Source organism: Athene cunicularia (genome assembly GCF_003259725.1).
Source record: "Athene cunicularia isolate RWA chromosome 1 unlocalized genomic scaffold, athCun1 chr1_part1, whole genome shotgun sequence".
Lineage (NCBI taxonomy): Eukaryota > Metazoa > Chordata > Aves > Strigiformes > Strigidae > Athene > Athene cunicularia.
The window spans coordinates 125,055,302-125,078,802 of NW_020799091.1; the positions used below are offsets into that span (position 1 = coordinate 125,055,302).

Here is a 23,501-nt window from a genome sequence, read left to right on the forward strand (position 1 = left end):
CCCCAACACCTACGACCTGTCGCCGGAGAAGCGGCGTGCCGAGGCCGAACGCTTGGCTATCCGCGCCCGCCTCAAGCGGCAGTACCAGCTGCAGCTCAACCACCCCAACCGGCCGACCATCATCGTGAGTGGGGAGGGAGGGGGCGCCCGGGATGGGGGCGAGGGCTTTGTCCGCCTCACCCGGCGTCCCGGAGCAGGGCCCAGGCAGGCCTGGAGCCATGCGGGCGGGGCGCTGCCCTGCCTTGTCCTGCCCTGCCCTGCCCTCCCCGTGACCTTGACGCCCTCACTGGCTGGGCCGGGAGGCTCCCGGGGCCTTTGTAGGCCCCAGCCCAGCGGCGGGGACAGACGGGCCGCGCTGAGTTGAGCGGCCGTTGCAAGGCCTCTGGGGCCTCACTGCGGTTTTCTTTCCAACCCAGGAAGATCCTGCCTTGATCCGCTGGGTCTATGCTAGGACGCAGAACGTCTACCCTACTTCCCGCCCGACACCTAAGACGTCCTTTCTAGGAGCTCTTTATGCGATAGGCCCTATCCTCTTCTGGATTGCTGTCTTCAAAGCTGACAGGGTAAGTCAGTTGATGGCACTGAACGTCAGGTAAACACCGAGCTGTAAAATGTTGATCTGCCTGGAGACTTAATTGATGAGATTCTCTTGCACCATTAAAGTAATGAGGGAAGGAAGGGTGATGCTGAGCCTGCGATCTCAAAGCCTCATAACTGGTTGCCAGATCCTGTTGTTCTGAGAGCCCTGTATTGTACCCTTGGGTATGGCCAGTCACAGTTTCCCTGAGCGGGATATTTTGCTGTATGTAATAAAGCTCTTGGTGGCACTGACAGTGTAAACTAATCGTAAGAGACTATTTTCAGCTGCTGACATGCAGTAACTGCACTTTCTAAAATAAATAGGGAGCTTAATGGGTGACAGGCCTAGAAATGTCTCTGTGATGTGCTTGACCATTTCTCTAATCTCGTGAAGCAGATGGTGAGGAGTACTTATGCTGATTGCAGCGTCTGGTCTCAGCTGGATGTTTAAGATGTTGGAAGGTTTATCTTGCTTCTGTCCAAATTCCTGAATTGCAGGCATCAGCATCTGAGCAATGGTAGATCATTCTGAAAAAAACTCGGTTATGTACATAAATAAGAAGATGCTAGGTGACTCGCAGACAATGGCTGTTTTTACTAGTGAATTTGTGGCTATTGTAAAACCTTTCCCTGTTTTGCACAATAATAGCATTTTTAGATCAAGGCATAAAACAGAGAAGCACGAGCATCAGCTAAAATGAATAGAATATTTGTAGAGGATGTTGTTTGCTAGGATGAACCAAAAATACAGGTTCTGGGAAACATGCAGAGCATGTTAATATAAATGTTTTTGAGACTTCAGCATCTCTGCAGTATTTTGTCATGCTGGTTTTGTTTTGTTCGTGAAGGTACACCTGGGTTTAGCCACCTAGTGTGACTTAGCATCGAGTGCTTGAAAATAAACCTGTGCCTGAGAATATTTAAGCTGAAGTCTTTAATGTAGTCTCCAGAACAGTCTGTTTTCTTTTATTCCAGCTCCTTTACTGATGTTTGGGGATTTTTCTTGGTTATCTAGTAGTATATAAAGCACTGTACCTATTATACTCTTTTCTCTGAGGAGTGTTTGTTGTGTTTCTGGGAAAACAAGAGATAAATTGCTAAACCTTAAGCAAGTCTCTTGGTTTTATCCAGCAGAAGGAATCTGGGCAGTATCTGCAGTGTCCATGTAGTGTAACAATACCTGTCAGAAAGGTACATGACTGCAGTGAGACACAAAAAGGCTGAAAGTGAACACAGGCACATATAGGCAAGTCACTAAGTTTCTCCATAATTAGATCTCCAAACTGGATTATTTTCAACCAGAAGGAGGAGGTAGAAACTACATGTATAAATTAAGCGATGCAACTAGTTTGGTGAAAAATACATCACAGGAATTGGTCTCTGCTGGCCTGTGAGGGTGGTTAGATAGACAGAGAGGTCAATCTGAGCACATCTTCCTTAGCTGGTAGGTGAAGCTAAATGCCTTGTTCTTTTTTACTTTTTAACCACAACAGCTGTTACCAGAGTTTTGTGCCTACAGAATTGTTTATGTTGAAAAAGACCCTTAAGATCATATGTGCTGCTATCTTCCTGTAGTCCATGTTGAAATATTAGAGCTGCTTTTCTTTTATCCTAGGTTCAGTGAAACAGCTTCTCTGTTAGGATAATGATGAATGTTCTCTCTCTTCTGCAGGATCGTAAAGAGAAGCTTATCCAAGAGGGTAAATACAAGCGACCATGGAGTATGTTGTAAGTTCCTGGAATTGCAGTGCTGTTTATGGCATATCAATAAAACAAGATAAATTGTGTGATGATGTTTCTCCTTCATAAGAATAAATCTTAATTGCTCATTGGTTGTCTTGCATCTGTAGCAATTATGGAAAGTGCAAAAACTCAGGGTCTTTATGTCTTAACACAGATAGATACAGAGGTGGTGCCCTGAACTCAACCAGTGTACTCTTCTGGTCTCCATACAGAGTCTTCTTTTAAACTGTGAAAGTTACTGCTGAAGTTCAAAATTAGTAGCAGGCTAAAATGTTAAGGAAGCCCAAAGGAGTTTTGTACAGAACTGCTGCTTGTCTACAAGCATTTCTTCTTGGTGTCAGTTTGACTATGTAGTTTGCCCTAATCAGATCATAGGCAAGTTCTGTGATACACTCTGAATAACTTCAGGAGCCTGCCTGCCTTCTCTCAATAAGCTGAGTTAATTTTTCTTTTCTATAATATAAGCCTAAAATGTGTATTTGTTCATTGCAATAAACTTCTGGGTAAAATTACTGTGCCAGCCTTGGAAATAGTGAGCTGAACATTGTCATGCTATATGTGAGTAGCATTTTGACCAATTCTGTGATTCCTGTGGGAGACAAGAAGTAAAAAGATGAGGATTTTTATTTTTGATGCTGATTCTATTACAGTATAGGAGAATTCCCTTTCACTCCTGCAAATGGGCTATGATTTAAAAAAAAAAAAAGCCTGCAAAGATGCTTTCTCTGTTTATTCTTAGAAGAACACAAGTCTTTTCTGCCCAGGTCAACTGGTATAGGGGGTTCTGGAGGTGTTACTGTCAAAGTACCCAAATGTGAGTGCAAGGAAAAGATTTCTGATTCAGACTTGGAATTTTCACATGGCCTGTAGGTGCCATCATGATCCCAATAACAGCCCTCATTCTTCAGACAGTGTATGGGAGCAGTTTTTTCCCAAATGCTGATCTCGATGCCAAAAGCTTGATCTGGTGGAAAAGCTGAAAACTTCCCTCTGCCTGCTGGGACATCAGCCTATGGGGAAGTCAGCAAAAGCAGCTCTACCAAGTCCCTCTCCTGCATGATCAGGTTGTAAACATCGGCCATTTGCAGTCCCTCTACAACAGAGTGAGTTGAGCTTTTTCACATCCTCACAGAGTGGCTGAGGTTGGAAGGGACCCTGAGGTCACCTGGTCTACCCCCTGCTCGGGCAGAGCCACCTGGAACAGGTTGTCCAGGTCTACATCCAGGTGGCTTTTGGATGGAGACTCCACAGCCTCCCTGGGCAGCCTGTGCTAGTGCTCGGTCACCCTCACAGTAAAAATGTGTTTCCCAATTTTGTTTTATTTTTAAAAAATTTTTCCTGTTGCAGTATTTCCTTTTCCTGCCTGGGTCATGAAACATTCAGGCCATGGGGGACTTACACACAGCATGAGTGCCATCAGCTGTGCAAGTCTGTGGCCTGATTATGCAATCCCATGTGTGCTCCCAGCAGCACTCTTGCAGCTGCGTATGCAGCTTGTTCTTCTGCTAGTTTAACTAAAGCAAACCCAGATTATTCTTTGCAGAACAGCTTCTAAAAGACTGTCATGAGTCATATTACAAGATAGGGCTGTGGGTCAGCGCAGAGAGGCATCAATGCATGGAGAAAGTGGTATTTAGGGAAAGAAATAATTGCTTGTCTGAGCATGGTAAATTAACTATCTTCCTGCTGCCACAAACTAATTTGATCTCCCAGGACCTATTTCCTTGGCTAATTGGAACTTGAGTTGCCACATGTGTAAATTCTCCCTTGCAGCTGTATTTGTTTCAGGCCAGCTGAGCAAATGGTTTGGGGTTGGGTATAGATGAGCGCCATGCCTGTAGTCTTCTAGGCCAGCCTCGGATTGATGCTCACAGCACCTGCCACGGCCCTTTCCTTTGCAGATGAGAGTGTCTGATGCTATGTCCCTGCAGATTTGAGTGTGGTGCTTTGGGAGAGGCTGCCCTACTTTTCTCTCTCATTGTTTGCCGAGCTCTCCAAGCTGTTTTCTTGCAAGGAGCAAACGTGCTGTGCTACTGGAGGTGGGGTAGGTGGTTTGAGGCAGTGGTGCTGGGTGCACAGAGGAAGGGAAAGGGGAGTTTCCCTTCAGAAGTTTAGGGTGAAGACAGGAGAGTGAATGTGCCTTGTGGAATTATACCCTTGACTGATACGTTACCATCCATGTCTACTTCAGTGATGAATCTATAGCAAGAGAAACTCAAACCTTAGGTCACTGGATGATAATTGAGGTCCCAAACAGAAAACAAGCTTTTCTCCTTTGCCTGTGAAACATTTAGACCTCATTTATCTCTGGATCAGTCTGATTAAATCAGCTTCTCTGGCAAATTGATTCTCCTGAATGTCCTTTTCTGAGCTGACTATTTTAGAGTAAAATATACCCTGGTAGATTTTATAATGTAATACTTGCTTAAAGCTGATGCTTTTTTTCCCCTAAGGATCTGGTACAGATCCAAAACCGAGAATGGATGTAACTGACTGAAATTAGGTGTTGCAGCTCTACATCACCTTCTCTTTTGGAAAATTGAAGATTATTTCTCTTGGGAAGTAGGAAACAGATCCTGATGGCACCAAGGTTAGTAACTGCTTCATGTGGGTACGTGCTAAAGTGCAGGCCTGAGATTTGGGGTGCCTGGGCTGTGCTCCTGGTTCCCACCCTACTTGGGGCTTCCCTTTTTGCTTCTGCCCTGTGGAACTCACCAACTTCCATACTCCAGTGAATTTTGAGGTCCTCCACGATGTCACCTGCACTTGTGTTTTCTTCCATGTACCTTCCTGGGAGCGAATGCCTGCACTGGCCAGACAAGCCCTTTTACATTCGCTGTGCTGCACATTGGCACTTAACTAGGGAGACAATTTGTCAAGTGCTGACAAACAAGTTGATGTTGAAGGATGGCCAGAGCATGGGGTTGGAAAGGGAGCTTTCCTTCATTTAGCAATGAAGTGCTTTGGATTCTCCAACCTTTTCTAATTGGCAGTCTACTTTTCTGACAAGTCTTTCCTTGGCAACCCTCCCCAAACCAGCAGGTTAAAGTGGCCTGCTCTAATAGGAGGCTTATGTCTGGTAGAGCCTCCAGCTCTGTTGCAAAGCTCTTCCCCTACAGGCAGCATAAAATGCTTTGTTGTACCCTAGCTTCTCCCCGTGAAGGACACACTGGGTTGTATTTTAAGGAGGCCCTGTGAGTGGCGCTGGCTGTCATCTCATGTCCACACAAGGTACAGCATTCACACCAACTACATCTGGTGAGAGCCGTGCAAATACTTTTCAGCATGTCACCAGGAAAGCTTTAATTGGATACTTGAAAGTTAAGAATAATGGTGGGGTTTTTAGTGCATTTCCAAGGTTACATAGGAATGATCATTTTCATGGCTCGGTGGTTGCTGGAAATGCCATTCTGTACTGGAGCACTCTGTGTTGCCCGAGTCAACTGTGCCATCACATGTAGCTCTGCTGGATTTCTCTGCCTTCACAAATGTACTGCAAGGAACAAATTCTTCTCTTTACTTGCAGTTAGGGTTGAAATGGCTTTTCAGAGGTTCCCAGCACTTGTAGTAGTTTTTATCTAGGTGGTTGGAGGTCTGGAGGCCCCATTTGGTGACAGCGAGACTGAGGGATGATTCGAACATGAAGGCCTGTTGGGAAGAGGGAAGGTAGGTTAGGGCAAGAGAGCGAGAGTTTAAATCCAGGCAAGGTGGCTCTGCTCTACCACTAACAGGAGTTGCCTGCATGGTCCAGCACTGCCAAGTCCTGCCACCAGCCTGATCAACCCAGGGGGAGAAAGCTCTTCAGAGCTGGCATTGCAATGCCCGTATTAACCAGGTCTGAGGAGTGACTTTGGACTCCCTGTATGCTCAGGAAAGCCAGGGTGTTCCAAAAGCTCTAATTCAAGGTCTGTTGATGATGATCATTAGATTTTAGGAGGCAGGAAGAGGAGGACAGTCAGGGGTTTTGCTTCTTTGTCCATAGGCTAAGACAAAAATTAAATTAGTATGAAAATTCCCCGCTTCCAGCTCAGGCAACAATTTATGTGGGCAGGTGATCAAAGCTGCCTGGCATCACTCATCTCTGGGGAAGCTCCTGGGAATTGAACTGTGCTGATCAGTGAGGGAGGTGAATGCTGCAGCAGTTTGGTCCAAGTACCTTTCCAACTTACCAGCAAGAAGCTAGGCTGTACCTGGAGAGTGGCACAGCAACACTATGCCATGCTGTGTTCAAAATCTTACTGGTTCCCTTGGCTCCTTACCATGGTCCCTTCTGCAATCCTCTCGGGCTCCAGCTTGGCTTTGCTCGCCTTCTCAAAACAGTCAGCATCCGGCCCATGAGGAGTCATCATGCTGTGCAAGCTGGCCCCTCCAGGCTGGAAACCTTCCTCCTTTGCTTCGTAGTGGCCTTTGATGAGTCCCATGAACTCACTCATGCAGTTCCCTGCGGAGGCATAGAGAAGAAGTTGCAATGCAATGTGATTAGGAGGCATTGCAGCTGGGCTCTCAGTTCCTTGAAACACGGGAGCTAAGATGGGCCAGGCAGTGGGTGGAGTGGAGGTTCCTAAGCATGAGAAGGCTTCAAGGATCCTACAAGCGATGCTTGTAAAGCTGTACAGGTTTCATTCCACTCTTAGTTATCTGGATACAGAAACAGCTCCCCAATGAAGGTGCTTTGATGTGGGTAGACCTGTGCTTTTCCCACCGCCTCGAGCTGTGTAAGTACTACACCTGCATAGACTGTATGGTGTAACCTGGTATTTACAAACTTGGATTAGAGATCTTAAAGTGCTGAAAAGGAAGTTCTGTATAATCATCCCTGTTACAGGCACAGAAGGCGAGAGCCTCTCTGCTGGCCCACGTTACAAGCATGAAATATTTTTTTTCAATGTTCTTCCACCAACTCCAGTCCAGCCAGGTGCTTCAGTACCTTATGGTTTTGATTCATGCATTACATACCAATTTCTCAAGGAGCCAAATTCTGTCTTTCTCTGAAGAAGGATGCTTTACATCGACCCTCTGAAACCAATGGAGTAATATACCAGTAACAGGTAAGGATAGCTGTATCCAATCATTCAGTACTAACCGAGTTATGCTCCCTGTAAGGGAAGTACTTCTAACAACCGCTGTCCCAAGCTTTCAGCTTTGGTAGACCTAATGTGACTAAACCATATGGCAACTTTCTGCTTAGTGGTCAGTTTTTGCAAAACCAGGACATGCTGCTATAGCTATGTTATATGTAGCCCTTTTTAACCACTAGTTTAGTCTTCATCAAGTACAATCCAGGGTCTGAAATGTTTAACAGCAAAACTAATTTCCCTCAAAGCAGGGTTGGCCTACATATGTATGCAAACATTCATTAATTTTCATTGCTCGTTGTCAGTGTCTCATGTAAGACTGGATTGTTGCAGACTTTTCATTGAACCTCCCCATGTACTGCACTTAGCACATTCAGACTGCTGTGCAGACCCTAAGAGCTGGATGGCTAACGTGTCTGCAACAGGACTGACAAAATCACTTAGGAAGAATGGGCAGGTGAGTAGGAAACCAGGCTGGGACTTAAGAGATGAGCTGAGCCCAGTTACTTATTTGTTTGCAGATTTCCTACGTGACCCCCCAACAACCTTCAAATGTCTCCATTCCCTATTGGTAAAACAGTGTTGTTTTCTACAAGCAGGGTGTTGTGAAGTTAAAATCCCTTAGTGGCCATTAGCTATTAGGTCCCACTGTAATGAGAATCACACAAGTTCCTTCTCAGACACAGACGACATATGCCCATGGTATAAAACCTGCATCAGACATTTTTCGACCTGTGGTCCAAAGACTCTGGGAGTAATTCACAGCTTCCAAGGATGTAGAAAGGTGACCAAGAGAAGTCAGTATTTATGAGCTGCGCAGCCACTTTTGTATGTGAAATTGTTGCGGTGTCTAGAGGAAATATTTTTGGACCACCTTTGCTATATTTATACTTGGGGCAAAGCTAATGCAGGATGAAAACCATGACTCCGAGTAGACTAAAATTCTCTGAATGCAGGCTTTCCACTGCACCTGAGAATAGGAGGCAACAGGGGATTGCTGGCAAACAAACTAGGCCTCTTGTAAAATATTTGGAGAGAGGAGAGTTCAGCTGCACTGAACTTATGCTATTCCTACCCTGGAGTTGCTCTGTTCTGTTACGCCTCTCTTAATGGTACAAGATTCTCATCACAGCGCTGATTTCAGAGGGTTCAGTGTCTTGATAACTGACTGTTGCAATGTCTGCCTTGCCCACTCAAGTTCTGCCCCTCCATGGCTGGGCTAGAGTAGACAATTGACCCGCTCATCACTAACTTAGTGCTCAAACCTATGGCTGAGGTACTGGGGCCAAGTGAGTAGCTGCGGTAGTTGTCTGCATGGGGACTCTTAGATCACAACATGGACAAGAGAATGAGGATTACTTCAGCTGTCTTTTACCACAGACGAAGCAAGGTTGAACAATTTCATATTTGTACAGTTCACAACGCATCTGTGGAAAGGCAGCACAGCTCTGCTGATGAGCAGCAACTTAATCGTGGTTAACCAGCAGTGTGTCTCACCTCTTAGGGTCTAATAAGGTGACTTGGCACTACCCCAGCTAGTCAGATGACATGTTTCCATGTCACACTCATTACTGCGAATGAAAGCAGAGTGACAGGGCAGGACTTTGCCTGTGGGATTTACTCAGATGGCAGCACAGCTGCCTACTGTGCTTGAAAGCACCACTAATTCTGCCAGCCCCCAAGACGCTTGGAAATATGTCTAAGTAACAGGAGGAACTAGCTATTAAACTGTGGTTAGTAAGTGTGCAGAAAGCCTCTCAGCACTTCAGAGTGGCCTCAGCTTCTGAGGTGGGGCCTTTTAGCTGTTGACAGAAGGGGTGCAAGGATGAGCAAGCTTTCCCCCTCGGTCTCACAGAGCAGGTTGCCTCATCCCCACCCTGGAAGGGCAATCCCACGTGGGGAACTGGATTTCTAGCATCCATTAAATGCAAGTTGTGGCCATGCTCTGCCAAGAAGAAACCAAAAAACTGCTGAAGAGAAACTGGCTCTAGGGATGGCAATCAAATCCCCAAAACATCAACCAACTCTCTGCCTGAGAAGGAGCTAAGTTCCTGATCTCTGTCGTCTTAAATGCCAGAGGTATCTCCATCACTGTGCAGATGATGAAGAAGGGCTCAGGAGAGCAAATTCACTCCTTTACTGTGACTCTGATCTCACCCTACGATGGCCTTGGGCAGCTCTACATCCTTCTGTGCTTCTCATCGCCTGTGATACCGTATTTTCCTTTCTCTTGTTCTCTATCTGTGTACTCTAATGAGATATTAAGCAATTCAGGGCTTGATGACAGGTCAATTTCTGGTGCATTTGTGCAATGCCAAGTTCAATATGCATCTGGTCTCAGTGGGAGCCCCTTGAGTACAGACACATCTATCTATGCAGACACAACCAGACCATCACCTTTGAGTTTTCCTGAGATGCTCTAAATAGGAACATCTTTGGTTTTGTTCGTTTTCCAAGGAGGACTGACTGACTCCAAGAAGCTGACTCTAACTCTGCCAAGTACAACAAATCAGACTGCTGCTTCCCTGTGCATGCTCTGAAATAAATGGAGGTGCTTTTTTTTTTTTTTTTTTCTGCAGTCCTGTACTCAAGCACAACCAACAAAGAGCCGACGTACGGTGGTAGTATGGTGGCCGGAAGGTGTTGTTAGCTACCCCCCATCGTGGGGGGAATATGACAAAGTCAGCAACTGCCACGCCAGGACGGGTCGACTTGGCTGTCAGGACAGTGAAGATAGAAGGATCCTGAAAAAAGTAAAGCAAAAAGCATGAAACAGAGCAGGGCTCAGAGCTGTCTGCTGAGGTCATCCAGCTGGTAAACCTGACTGATACAGCCTCTCCTTTGCCTAAACACATGTACCACCTGAGATTTGTGACCCTGTGTAACAGCACTGTGTATCTCTATCCCATGCTGAACTTGGGGGACAAGAGATGGGACTGGATGTTTCTTCCTTTGGGTGGCTTTGGAGAGCCTTCCTTGCCCTGGCCACAATGCCCTTGGCGCAGGTGCAGGGAAGGGACAGCCCCACAAGACCGGATACTGTAATTCCAGGGGCAAACTCCAGCACTCTTCCTGCCGCAAAACTGTACCTCTTCCTTAGCTGGTTGCAGAGGACAGAAACATCCTGCTGGGGCATTTAGCCTCACAGCCCTGTTAGTTTACAAACAGGAAGAACAAATGGCAGAGCAATTGTGGCTTGCTTCAAGGATTTTTGAAGTCTCCAGTCCAGTAAAGTGATATTTTCTGGGCTTTGATCCCAAAGCCATCCTTCTCCTGACAGGTTTTTCTGGAGTTTAAACAATACTTTCTGTTGGTTGTCTCACTAGAAATGTTCCAGTCTCCTTGCACACCCACTTGCAGAAGCAGCGCCAAGAGATGGCATCGCTGCAGGAACCTCTCCCAATGGGCTGGTTTCCTTTTTAGAAGAGCTGCTCATATTAGTTTTGGCTTTAGTTATTTTCCATGAAATCTAGAAATTATTGCAATGAAAGCTGCCAACTCTTCTAATAAATGTCAGTGCTGGGCTCAGAGGAACCAGGGGAAAGAGTCTGTGCAATTGCAAGAAATAAATCAAGGCAAGAATTTCAAGCAAAAGTCTTTGCTGTGTGGCACGGTGTGTGTTGGCTTCAGTATTCAGCCTTCCTCCAGGGCACAGAAATTCTATGCTAAGCTGCATCAAGCTGTTTAGGAAGCTGATCAGCCTCCAGTTATGTCTTTGTACCACAAAGGAGGTTATCTTTCTCTACAAGAGCTTGGTTTGGTCCCAGAAAAAGCAGCACAAGTGATTTTATATTGTTTCTTAGAACACAACCTATTTTTTAACAGGTGAGCCCTTGGAACTCGGGGTGGGGAGGGATGGGATGGTATCCACAAAGCATTGTTCTACCTTGCCCAGCTCCGGAACTTACCGCATGGTCAAAAGCAACAGAATTAATGACCATGAATTTTTCCAGATGGTATTTGTATGGCGTGTAGTTCCCATGCCAGGCTACAACATTGAAGGGGGAGAAATCCTACCAAAGTAAAGAGACAGAGGGTTACCATACACAGTCTTCCAACCTGCTGCACATATGCAGGGCACTGCTCTTTCCCAAATTAAAAATGGGTTTAGTGCTTGTGAGAGGTACGCTGGCAGCCTGGAGCACGAAGCCCTTTAGGCACAGCCCAACACTGCAGGGATGTGGTGTTCCTTGGCATTTCTATTTGGTGAGCCTCAGCCCTCCCCCTGGGGTTTGGTCTCTAAGGGCTTACAGATGTCCAGACCATGCTTGAACAAGCTGCAACATTGGCTCTCTGGTAAGAAACCCCTGGCTTTTCACAGCAGCTTCAGCTTCTCTTTTCTACTCTGTCACTATAGACATATGGAAACAGTGAGGCAAAGATCATCGCTGTGTCTTTAGGCAACCAAGTCTTCACAAACACTTTGTTCCAGACTGAGGAGCTTCAGAAGGGAAGAGGAATGACCCAGAAAGGCAAGGCCTTAGTCCTGCTACACTTAACCCAGCAGGACCTCCTGAGACTACATGCACGCTACTGAGTTGCATATGCCAAGCCATGCACTGACAGTTGCTGTGCTTCAGTGTTACCTGTTCTCTCAGGGCATCCTCACCTGCTGGGCTGCAAACAGCTTGCCCTGGTACTTGCTGATCACCGTGTAGCCCCCTGGCACTTGGCGGTCTTCATACCATGCGACAGGCACCAAGAAGTCACGCGGGTTGGCCAGGCCATTGGCTCCTGCAAAAGAAAGAAAGAAAGATTGATGCCAGAGGTCTTCAGGCAACCTGCTAGCAAAATGAGAAGCTGGTGCAATTTCCTGGCTTTGTGGGTGCTGTCCTGCATTTTGAATGACCTTACTGCTTCCTGGCCCACCATGAAACCAAAAATAGTCATGTACTTCTTGTGCTCCTATGAGTAGGCAATTGTAATACAACCTAGTGTTTTAAGTCCATGCTCCCCTTATGTGACTAAGACAGGTCTCCCCTAATTGCCTTCTGAACAAGATTAGTACATCACCCTCAATTAAAGGCATGTAAGAACTAGTAATTAAGTAAAAAACGGAAGGTGAATTGTTCTCTGTTCCTGGACATCCTGCTGGTTGGACACTTAGCCATGCAGAAGATGAGGCATGTTGTGAGGGGACCAAATACATTTCCGAATGCTTGCAAAAAGAGTAATAAAATAGCAGCTAGAGATACCTAGAGACTCTGGGCATACTGAGGGGTTGGTTAGCATAAGGAGTGCATTTTCAAAGTGTAAAGCACCATACGGGTGCTGAAGAATTCTTCTCATTAGTATTGTTACCAAGTGGTTTTGAATTTCTTGGATAAAAATGCAGACATTACTACCTGCTGCTAAGGTTTATCAGTCAGTGCTTTTCTCCAGCTGTCATTTTTTTCAAGTGAAAAGTGAAGCTAGAATAAAGTAAGACTGAAATACAAAGGATCTTGGTCTCTGAGGAGAAAGCAGGTAGGTGGTGAGAAGAGTTGCTCTTATAATTACCACCTCCTGAAAAGGTTTACAGACATGTGCACTCATTTTCTTTTGCTCCAGAAAGTAAATGTTATACTAGATCCCTGCCTTTTGGAGACTCAAAAGACCACCCCAGTCCAACAGTGTCTGAAAAACAACATCAATAAAGTGGAGCAGGCACAGGGTAAAAGAAGTGGGTGAAGGCAGGTAACCAAAGTTGGCTGAAAGGAAGGCCGCTGAAAGATCAGCACAGGCTCGATGTGGAAAGAGATATGCCCAGCACATCATACAGGAGAGATACTCGACTGGGGTCCTATTAAACAGCTGCAAATTGGGTAGGTTGCCCATTGCAAGAATGACTGGCTTCAGTTTTGCTATGGCAATTCAGGTGGGACACACCAAGCTTGTTAGTGATTGATAATACCCAGTTTGTTCAAGCATGGCCAGTCTTTTAGATCTCACTGAAAGGTATAAAACAAGTCCAATCTAGTGGGGGGAAAAAACACAACCCAACCTAGAATGAAAAACAACCAACCCCAAAACACAGGTCTGAAAGTAGAGAACTATTGGCAAAAAGTTTGGAGGGAAGGTCCTCCAGGGATAAGGAAGGTGAAATAATCTTAGCTGACCACCTCCAGAAAGCTGGCTGGGAAATCACAGGGACGGTAGGGCTTCAGACACTGTGCACCCTCACAATATCTTTGTCATAGCAGCAAGAGACTGTGCCTTCACAATCTGTGACACTGCACAGACCAGGAGGCAGCTGCCAGAGAGGATCTGTGATTTATGAGAGCTAGACCTGTGCTCAGTGAAAGAAGATCTGCCCTGGCAGCACAACGCGGAGACACGAATGTGTTGCTGATCTGAGTCCTGTGCTGCTCATTTTATTGGTGTCTAATTCTCCAAGGAGAATGAGTTCTGTGCTGCTCATTTTATTGATAGACATCTAATTCTCCAAGTGGAACAGCTTCTGACACTAAGGCACTCTAGGCTCTAAGGCTCTGAAGTGCCTCTGTTATCAGGGTGGGGGGGGGTGAGGAAACCTGCTTGATTAAATCTATAATGGGGCTTCAAGAATATCTGTTGCCTCTGAAATCTGCCTTCTTTCCTTTTACCAGGTAAATTCTATCCTATCACTCCAGTTTATGCCCTATCTGTAAGTAAGAGGCATCAGGGATATTGGCCTTTTGAGTTTCTTTTGGTAGGAACAGGTTCAGAGCCAGCAGATGGGGACTCCCAGACCAGAAGGGAAGAGAGAAAGTGAAAAAGGGGTGGTGGAGAAACGGTCCCTTCAGTGCCAGGGGAATCTTGGGATGACTGGGCCATCACGTTTTTTGGGGGGGATGTGAGGGAATAACAGTTCTGGGATGGAAAGCATCTTTGTGAAGGAGCATGTCCATGGGAGGATGCATTACATCAGATATAAAAAGGATGGACTGGGGTTTGCAATTTATGCCTGTCCCTATGAAATTCACTGTAGGTCTGACAGGATATTGTTACCGATGGGTCCCAGGTCAGGCAGCTCGAAGTGTGCCCCGTACACCTCTAGGATGTAGCCTCTGGTCTCTCCAAACACCTCCACACTGAAACGCATTCCTTGCTGGAAAATAAAGGAAGATACTAGGATCCTCTCAGGACTCTTCTGGCAAAACACAGGAGCTGGCTTGCTCCAGTGTCAGGCTCTGAGCCAGAGGTAAGGCACACTCAGCCTTTACCTGGATGACACAGATTTCGTTGGGCTCCACTAGCATCTTCCCAAACTCAGTTGTGATGAGCAGCTTCCCTTGCTGGGGCACTGTGGAAACAAAATGCAGGCAGAGGAGCTAAAGCAACGTGGTGATGGCCACCTTCTCTCTTTTCCCCAGCAAACCCAAGGAAGAACGATGGGCCCTTTCTGACCCTGCTTCACAGCAGGACTGGGCTGCCTCTCCTATGCAGAGCCTTGCAGCAGAGATGCCCGCACTGGAGGCAGAGCTTCCAGACCCCCATGTCACAGCAAGTACCTGCAAGAGGTTAGGACATCCATCACCTCATGGTCACTTGATGTAGGGTTTGTTTCACAGTCTAAATAAATGGGACGATATATTTGGCGCCATCCCTGTCTGTCTCATGATCTTCACGTAAAACGGTGCACGTACCCATCCTTGTCATGACGGTGGCAGTGTGAGATGTCTGGGAATAACTAATTCTTCCTGCTTCCTCAGGGTAGAAGCTAATATCCACTAATTTTCCGTGACCATCCTGGCGCAGGTGAGCTCACATTTCGACTTGGAAAGCTAACGGATTTACAAAACCTGCCCTGGCACTTTTACTTCACAATAGAGAGGGAGGTGAGTGAGAACAATTTAACAGCTATTTGATGGGAGAGATGTTTCTGTTGGTGACCCGAAGGCATTTCTGTCCCTCAGTCAAGAAACATAAGCAAACATCAGACTTCAAACATTCAGATACCACTCAGAATATTTTTCGGCATGTATGCACTTTATGTGCCAACCTCAACACTCATTGTGGCAGTCTGGTTGCCTGAGGCTGGCGGAGTGCAGCAGCTAAGCTGCCATGCCAAATACTCTTGGACTGAAGCAATGAAGGTATCTAGCTGTAAGCTGTTCAGAAATCATGAGATTTGTTTTTCAGAAAACCTCTGCCTGTGGTGTGCCTTAATACCAGTCTGGGGAGCACTGGGAAATGATCCCTGAGCACCATGCCAAGGAAGCTGGGTCACTGCTCAAAAAACAAGTTGAGGTCTGGTACAGATGTGCACTCTCTCAGCTGCCTAGGTGTGGTGCAACCCACCCAACAGCCCAGCTGGTGCCAAACTACTAAGTCTGTGTGGCATGAGGGTCAAACCAACCCTCTCCTCTAAATACTGGCCATAGGGCCCAAGGCTCTGGAAGAACAAAGAGACAGGCAGGTGGCAACTCAGGTAGACCCTCATGGGGGAAAGGAAAAGCCAAAGCATCCACTCACCAATCAGAAAGTCGCCATCCGAATTATAAAGGCATCTAAAGAAAAAGGAGAACAGCAATGTCAAGGTGCTGTAGGCCCCAAGCACTTGCACACACCGTGGCCACAGCTGAAGATTTCTGAACTGGGAGACTGACATGGCAGGAGACTCCCTTTTGGCACCACAAATGATATTTGAAGGTCAGTGAATGCAATATAATGGCCAGTGCAGAGGAGACAGGGTGGTATAATGTGCCTGTCCTGGAAGAAGGATGTCCTCTGACATCTGCCAGGTCCTCGCCTTTGTGGCCATGGGTGCATCAGGTGTTGTAAACTGGGGATTGGGACTGAATTACTTGAGTGTGTGCAAAGAAGGGCAACAGAGCTGGTGAAGAGCCTGGAGCATAGGTCTGATGAGGAGCAGCTGAGGGAACTGGGGGGGTTTAGTCTGGAGAAGAGGAGGCTGAGGGGAGACCTCATGGCCCTCTACAGCTCCCTGAAAGGAGGGTGCAGAGAGGGGGGATGAGGAACCAAGGAACAAGCGACAGGCCAAGAGGGAATGGCCTTAAGCTGTGCCAGGGCAGGGTCAGACTGGCTCTGAGGAAGTATTTCTTTGCAGAAGGGGTTGTTGGGCGTTGGAATGGGCTGCCCAGGGCAGGGGGGGAGTCCCCATCCCTGGAGGGGTTGAAGAGTCGGGTTGACCCAGTGCTGAGGGATCTAGTGGAGCTGAGAACAGTCAGTGTGAGGTTAATGATTGGAATAGATGATCTTCAAGGTCTTTTCCAACCGAGATGATTCTGTGACTTCGTCCATGAGCCACTGCAGGTGGTAGCAATACCCATCAGAGGCTGTGTTGAACTCCAAGGAGTAGCTCCAGTCCCTGAGTTAAGAGCACCTGGCTCTAACAGTGGACCCAACATTGCTGCATCCCCATGTCCAGTTCTGTTCTTCTCTTGGTAGCTGCCCACCCACTCCTCCAGTGCTTGACCATGGAGCACAACCTGCTTCACAAACACCTGCCACAGACACCGTGAACACCTTCGCCTACGCACACAGGAACACGGGGACATGGAGACAGCGATGTTGGGAGCAGCAGGACTCAAGCACAGCAGCAACAGATGTATGTGTGCGGGCAGCCAGTCTGGTGTAGCAGTTACTGACCTGTCCATCATGGAGATGTTGCAGACGAAAATATGGACGGCGATGCCATTGCGTCCTCTGGGCTCACCGGCGCCACACAAGGTGTGCAGTCCCTACGGCAAACCCAGACCATTGGGAGTGAGCGGCAGGCAGCAGGGCAGGGTCCAGCCCCCTTTCCTCCCCTCACCCCACCCTCTTGCTGGGCCTCACCCCCTCTCCCCGCTTCCTGTACCACTACCAGCCTTTCCACGTATGGCCTTTTGCCAAACGTGTTGGCTTTTCTTTAATATATTAAGGGTTTCTTAAGAATCCATGCAAGCAGTGTTTTCCAGCCCATGGACTGGGGATTGGGCTTGTTTTTTGAAGAGTTCCTTGAAAAGCAATCAAGTCCACTGCCCATTAGTCAAAATCTGGGATCCTCTCCCCTCCCATGGATGCTCTGCAAGCCCGGAGGTGTCCAGCCCGCTGCTGTTTAGCCTAATGCTGAGCATCCCGTGTGCCCTGCGACTCCCCAAGGAGGAGCAGAGGTGGAGGATGCCTTGGTCCCCCCAACTTACGCTCACAAAGTCCAGTTTATTCTGAGGGGCTTTTGGGATCTCAAAAGGTTTCCATCGCAGCTAGATTGCAGAAAAAAAAAGGAAAAAAGTGATGCCAGTGGTTATAACACAAAGAACGGCTATTCAAAAGGAAGCAGACCCTCGTCACCCTGCCTCTTCCCTGCCCTCTGCTAGCTGAAGTAGCTTCCTCTTTCCTCTTTGCCTTGCTTAATTTGGTTTACAGATTTCTTTTGATTTATGGAATTTTTTTAATCATAATTTTGTAAAATAATTGGCAGGCCTGTGTAGTGTCAAGGTTAAAAAAAAACCAACAACATAAATCCCATTTAAAAGCTGTCTCTTCCTCTATTACTAACAACACTGTTGAGAGCAAGGAAATTCAGATGAGCTGGCTTTCCACAGCCAAATTTTCACAGCCCTGTGCTCCACTTGGCGCTGGATGATTCACTCCCTCCATGACCCAAACATAACACTCCTGTTTGCTCCACCTCATTTTCCCCACATCCAAAGCAGAAATATCTCTACCTGCATGAGTGGGAGCTGCGAGCAGCACTAATTACTTCTTGCAAAACCTGTCAAGATCCTCAGGCAGAAGGTGTTAGAGGAGTCTGAAGTATTTATTACTGCTAATATGATATTAAGGGAATTTGCAGCTCTTGGGGACGAGGTGCTGCATTTGAGAGCCTCTCACTGAGGAGAGTCAGTACAGACCGACACAAACACCCAAAATTAGAAGGATGTTGATGTGGCCAGCTGCAGATACATCCCCCCTGCATCGATACACTTGACCTCAGACAAAAGTGCCTGTGACTCTGGGCATCCACGAGAAGATTTTCTTGCTTTTAGCTACCCGACCTGGCAGTTCTTGACATGTTTTGAGGCTGATGCCTTCAGAAAACTAAGTTTATGGCACTCTATGTCTTTGCCTGCTGCTCCCCAAAATCTTGAACCATGTGAAATTTCAGCTGTATTTGAAAGGGATACAAAGATATGAATTTCCCCCAAGCCTCATGGAAGTTTTCCAAACGCAAATCAAAATGTGGTTGCCCAGGTGACTTGTCAGGCTCTCCTGGAGAGCCAGCCTTGGGAGGAAACAGGCAACTGCGCCCAGCGAGTGCATCTGCCAGTAAAGGTGAGTGAAGCAGGGGCTCATCGCTAATTAATCAGCTGCACCCAGGCCTGGCCCCACAGCTTGGCCCTCTCTGCTCTACTCTCCGATGCTATTTGTGTTCCAAAGGCATCCCGCCACCACAGCCTCGCAGCCACCCGGAGTCACCACAAATGGATCCATCCCTTGTCCCCTCCTCCCCCCATCCCTTTCGCTGACAGGCAGAGGCACCTTTTCCTCCCTGGAAGACCTGGGCGGCTCCGTGCTGGTGCCTGCTCAGAGTCACACTGCTGGGGTGCTGGGCAGAGCGGAAGAGGCTGCTGGAGAAGCTGCGTATTCTGGATGGAGACACCAAACAACACACCCACCAGCAGATCAGGTGTGACCCTTGAGAGGTATTGACACCTCACAGATGAGCCAGTAAGATTGTTCTGAACCTCAGGTTTTGCTTTTGGGCTTCTTTAAAGCATGTTTTCCTTTGGTTTCCAAGACAGCCTTCCAGACACAAACCAGAGTCAACATAAAACATGGTCAGAAGGTGTTCCAGAGCCTGCTGCCACCCCCAGCAGTGGGACCTCCCCCAGCTCCTGTTCACTTCATGGTAGCTGTGAAGGACAGCAGTGGCATCTCAAGATGAACCGTTCCTCTAACGACTGTTTTAACCTTCGGGGTTGGGAATTGTGACCCAGTTGACAGAAATAATTGAGAAATATTCCTGAAATTCAGAAAATTTCCTGACAGAAAGGACACACAGAGGGACAAAGGTAGAAGACCCTGAAGACTTGGGGGAGAGAGGGGGAAGGAGAACAGGCAAAAGAAGAGATTTAAATGTCAGGTATAAAGAAGGTCTAAAGGGAAGCAGATTTTCTCACTGAGGAATATGGAAGATGACAGTAGGTCTACAGATGAAGTAATAAGTATAGTGCAGTTCCCACATAACTTGACTTTCACTTTGGTCCCTGTGGACACCTTCAGAGTTGTCATTCCTGTGGGACAAGGAGAGTGGGAAATCAGTTTGTCATCCAGTCCATTCATCACAACTGAAAATGGTGTCTGGCCCCTTTCTTCTGAAATACCTGCAAACTGCAAAGCCACTGCCCGGCTCTGCACACCATCTGTCTGGCACATCTTTGCTGCATTTGGGTTTCAGCAATGCAAGAAGAGAAGAACGAGCATCCCGAGCCAGAAGAGAAGTCCAAACCAGCCAGCACCAGTGAGCACCAGGTGCATAAAATGGGGAAGCTTTTAGTGTTGTTTCCCTGCTGTATGATACTTGAGCCTCCTGAGACACGACATCTCTGTGCTTACTATTACTTCATAGGTTTTATCTCTCCAAGGTTTGTCCCATCACTTTCTGAATACACCTACATCTTCTGGCAAGAAGTTCCACAGTTCATGCTTTTTTGCCTTTTTTTTTTTTTTTTTTTTTTAAACACGACATTTGTTATTGCTATTCATTTTCTTCCTGACTCTCAGTCATAGCTTCCCTTGATCATCTCTGTTCCGGGCTGAAGAGCTTTCTTCTCTTTCAGGATTTCTTGCATGGCTGCCACCCAGTATTTTTTAATCACCTTTGTCTACTTCTATGTTTTGTTCCCTGTGCCTTTTATAATTCTGCTGTTGTCTTTGGGCAACGTTAAAGGATATTTTTTCCCATTGACTTCAACCGGCTTTGCATAAGGTGCCTCCATATTGCCATCCTTTTAGATGGATGACAATCAGGAAAGCTCCTTAAGGGAGCTGGGTGAAACACAAAACATCCCAGGTAAGCGTCAGTCTTGTCCAACAAACTGAACCTGGTCCCTGGCTCTGCTTCAGAGAGGATGAGAAGGAAAGCAGGAAGATGGTTCCCACTTACTGCTAGGAAATAACCCTCTGGGTTTGATCATTGCCAGTGAAAGTGGCAAGGGATTGGGCAGGAGCTTTGTTGCTGTTCCCTTAGGTAAAAGACATACTACACGTAAATGGCTTGAGATGCTTGAGAGCCAGGCATCCTGGAATTACTGTAATCATAACAGTAATGGTAGATGTGGGCTGCAAAAGGGCATCAGGGATGGATGAGGTGGTAACAGAAGCTGGAGCTTCATGTGGAAGGAGCACCAAAGGCACGTAAATAGGAGCCTGTCACTGGTCCTTGGTCAGTGGCTGGAAAACATATTCCAGCAGAACTGGGAAAGTATTTAGACAAATGGTGAGGCTGCCAGGAGGCTGGAAATTGGCTAATGATGATGCATCAAGGGGCAAAACCTGGGAGGAGTAAGAACCGATGACCGTGAGATGATGTTGAGAGGAGAACGGCAGGAGGAGAGACTCAGATTAGCAAAGCCAAATGTTCTGGGGCTGGCAGGGAAGAAATTATGATTAAAGATGATGGCAAGGCTGTAACAGAAGACGACAAATGCCATGTCTCTGTGTGACTCCAGAATGAAGCTTGACTTCCCACGAGGGCTGCAGAGAAACGGGCTGGCAGCCAGCAGCATCTCTGAAAGCACGGGGAAGGAGGGGATGGATGGCAGAGACATGCTGCCAGCCTCAGGCATGATGATCCTTTCCTGGGGGACACTGAAGAGGAAAATAGAGCAGTCTGAGAAGTGGGCAACAGGAGTCTCCAAGGGAGATGCTAGAGAGCACAGATCTAACCCTGACACCGCAGCCCTCCTGGGAAGCAGCGCAAGCATCCATCAAGATGGGAAGCAACAAGCATAACATCAAGGGCTGTCTTTCCTTGGATGACCCATATGTGGGGAACAATGGGTGGCAGTCAGGCCCCAGGCTCTGTGTGGGCCAGACTCCTAGCTCCAGTTCCTCAGACCTCTTGCTTCTCAGTGCCTTTGCATCCCTGGTTAGCTTAATATTTCAACTGTCCTCCAGGCAAAACCCAGGGCTCTTTCTGGCACGGTTACCTGGTTGGGGTCAGGCTCAACTTCATCCCAGTTGTGTGTCAAGTGCCCCTCCTTGAGAGGTTTGAAGGGTTTGTGGCAGACTGAAGGCAGGATCCGATACAGCCAGCTACAAAGAAGGAAAAGACCTGGATTAGCCTGTGGAAGAGGTTAAACCCTCTGGGGTGGCTGCTGGCTGACTCAGCTCCTAAAGGCATGAATAACATTTACACTGGTGTCAACTGGACCAAAATGCATATTAAATGTTAAACATCAGCTCACAGCCAGAGACTTCCAGAGAGATTGCTTTTTATTTTAGGCTCTAAATACGCTGTTACAAGTAGATAAATGTCTATATGTGTGTTTACATATAATTATATGTCTACATTTACGCACACAGATATATATACGTATATAAAAAACTAAAGATACAGCTTTATCTATTGCAGAAATACAGCAATCTCTGAGGTGGAAAAAAAAAAAGCCTATTTAAACACATCTACAAAGCGGCTCAGACAAGACAGGGACAAGCACAGTGTCTGAAAGTTAGAGGAGCTTTCAGGAGACAGGAGGTCACAGCCAGTATCTGGATTTGGAGGGATTACTGAAAGTAGCAACCTATGCCTGGCGGGCCATGCCCATAGGAACATGAGTAAGCCCATGTAGTGAAGACCAGAGTTTGATGTAGGATGACACTTCCTACTGCTGTAGGAGGTCCCTCATGCCTCCACCACTGCCTAGACCATCACTCTCCTTCCTTGCTGCCTGCTGTGTCCATGGCTGCAGCCCCTGCTACTCTGGTGGCCCTAACTGGCATCTGCATGCCATGCGTAGATGCAGCCATGCCCAAAGCTGGGCCTTTAATCAAGCAGGAGAGCAGAGTTCATCAGGAAAGCCTGAGCTAGGCGGGGCTGCCAATGTCTTTGATGTGTTAACAGAGGTGGTTGCAGTTTGGGTGGGTGGGAAAAGGGGGCTCTCCCTTGAGAGCTGGAAAATTTCCATCAAGGACACCTTTGTGCAGCAAACAATGATTCATCCCTTTCCCACGCACACCGCGAGCTGGCTCTAGCTTGGAGAGCAGAGCTCTGTGAGGCAGCTCAGATGATGCATTTGCTTTTCATTTGAATGAACAGCAGCAGGGACAGAAAAGCTGCCTGGGAGAAGGAAAATAAGAAACCCATCTTCTTCAATCTGGTTATGGACGGAGCATGATGACTGGGACACAGCTGCAGGATGTTTGCTGAAGGCTGGAACAAGCTTTTCCCAGCACTGGTGGGAACATGGGGCAGTAAGCAGCATGCTGGGTGCCTGACACTTGTCCGAGCCCCTGGCCAGACCAAAACCAGGTACAGCCCTGGCCAGCAATGCAGGAGCACTCCTTAGGAGGAGAGTCCTGCTCAGAGGCTTGGCTTTGACACTGTCCATCGGGTGCTTATTAGCGCCAGTCACAGCAGGGATGTTTTTGCAGTGGTATCTGGGCTGAGTCCCCAAGGTTGTTTCACACAGCACACACAACCTATTTGGGACCATCTGGCCACCATAAACATCCCCTCTGCTTCCTCACCTTTCTCAGAAAACCACTTTCTTTCCCATCCCAATATCCCCTTTCTCAGCGTTTTCATAATCTACTCGCCCCAGTGAAGCCTTTCCTCTTCCTCTCCCGTGTTTGTTTGCACTTGCCCCTCTCCCAGTGCACAATGGAGGCTTTTCACCTGTCTGGTCTCGCAGAAAGCACTGGTAGCACAGAGGCAGCCTCTCCATTGCTCCCCAACACTCACCCCAAGCACCCTGCATCACCCACCTGCTGCTGGGGGGTCACAGTACCTTCGCTTGTTTGCGGGCCGGGGACAGGTGAAGGCAGAGCCTGAGAGCTGTTCAGCATACAGGCCATATGGACAGACTTGTGGGTTATTCTGAATGGGAGGAGAAGGAAAAATAAGGAGTGAGAATCAGTGGCATGGGATTTAACTCTGGACCACCACCATCCCCACCACCACCCCCCCCCCCA

General features: G+C 47.4%; 2 protein-coding genes across 2 annotated transcripts in view; one reads left to right on the plus strand and one right to left on the minus strand.

The window, feature by feature from the left end:
- NDUFB4 (NADH:ubiquinone oxidoreductase subunit B4) overlaps positions 1–2,410 on the plus strand; it is a 4,279-nt gene extending 1,869 nt beyond the window's left edge. The window contains exons 2-4 of the mRNA XM_026847103.1: positions 1–124; positions 417–563; positions 2,252–2,410. Coding sequence (XP_026702904.1) covers positions 1–124; positions 417–563; positions 2,252–2,311 — 331 coding nt within the window. The 3' untranslated portion in view covers positions 2,312–2,410. The remainder of the gene's footprint in view (positions 125–416; positions 564–2,251) is intronic.
- A 3,198-nt stretch (positions 2,411–5,608) lies between these two features.
- HGD (homogentisate 1,2-dioxygenase) overlaps positions 5,609–23,501 on the minus strand; it is a 23,153-nt gene continuing 5,260 nt past the window's right edge. Inside the window, exons 3-14 of the mRNA XM_026849229.1 lie at positions 23,318–23,406; positions 21,518–21,623; positions 17,507–17,566; positions 16,971–17,062; positions 15,834–15,868; positions 14,582–14,661; positions 14,367–14,466; positions 12,007–12,131; positions 11,306–11,410; positions 10,015–10,141; positions 6,582–6,763; positions 5,609–5,970 (exon numbers count right to left, since the gene is read on the minus strand). Coding sequence (XP_026705030.1) covers positions 5,839–5,970; positions 6,582–6,763; positions 10,015–10,141; positions 11,306–11,410; positions 12,007–12,131; positions 14,367–14,466; positions 14,582–14,661; positions 15,834–15,868; positions 16,971–17,062; positions 17,507–17,566; positions 21,518–21,623; positions 23,318–23,406 — 1,233 coding nt within the window. The 3' untranslated portion in view covers positions 5,609–5,838. The remainder of the gene's footprint in view (positions 5,971–6,581; positions 6,764–10,014; positions 10,142–11,305; positions 11,411–12,006; positions 12,132–14,366; positions 14,467–14,581; positions 14,662–15,833; positions 15,869–16,970; positions 17,063–17,506; positions 17,567–21,517; positions 21,624–23,317; positions 23,407–23,501) is intronic.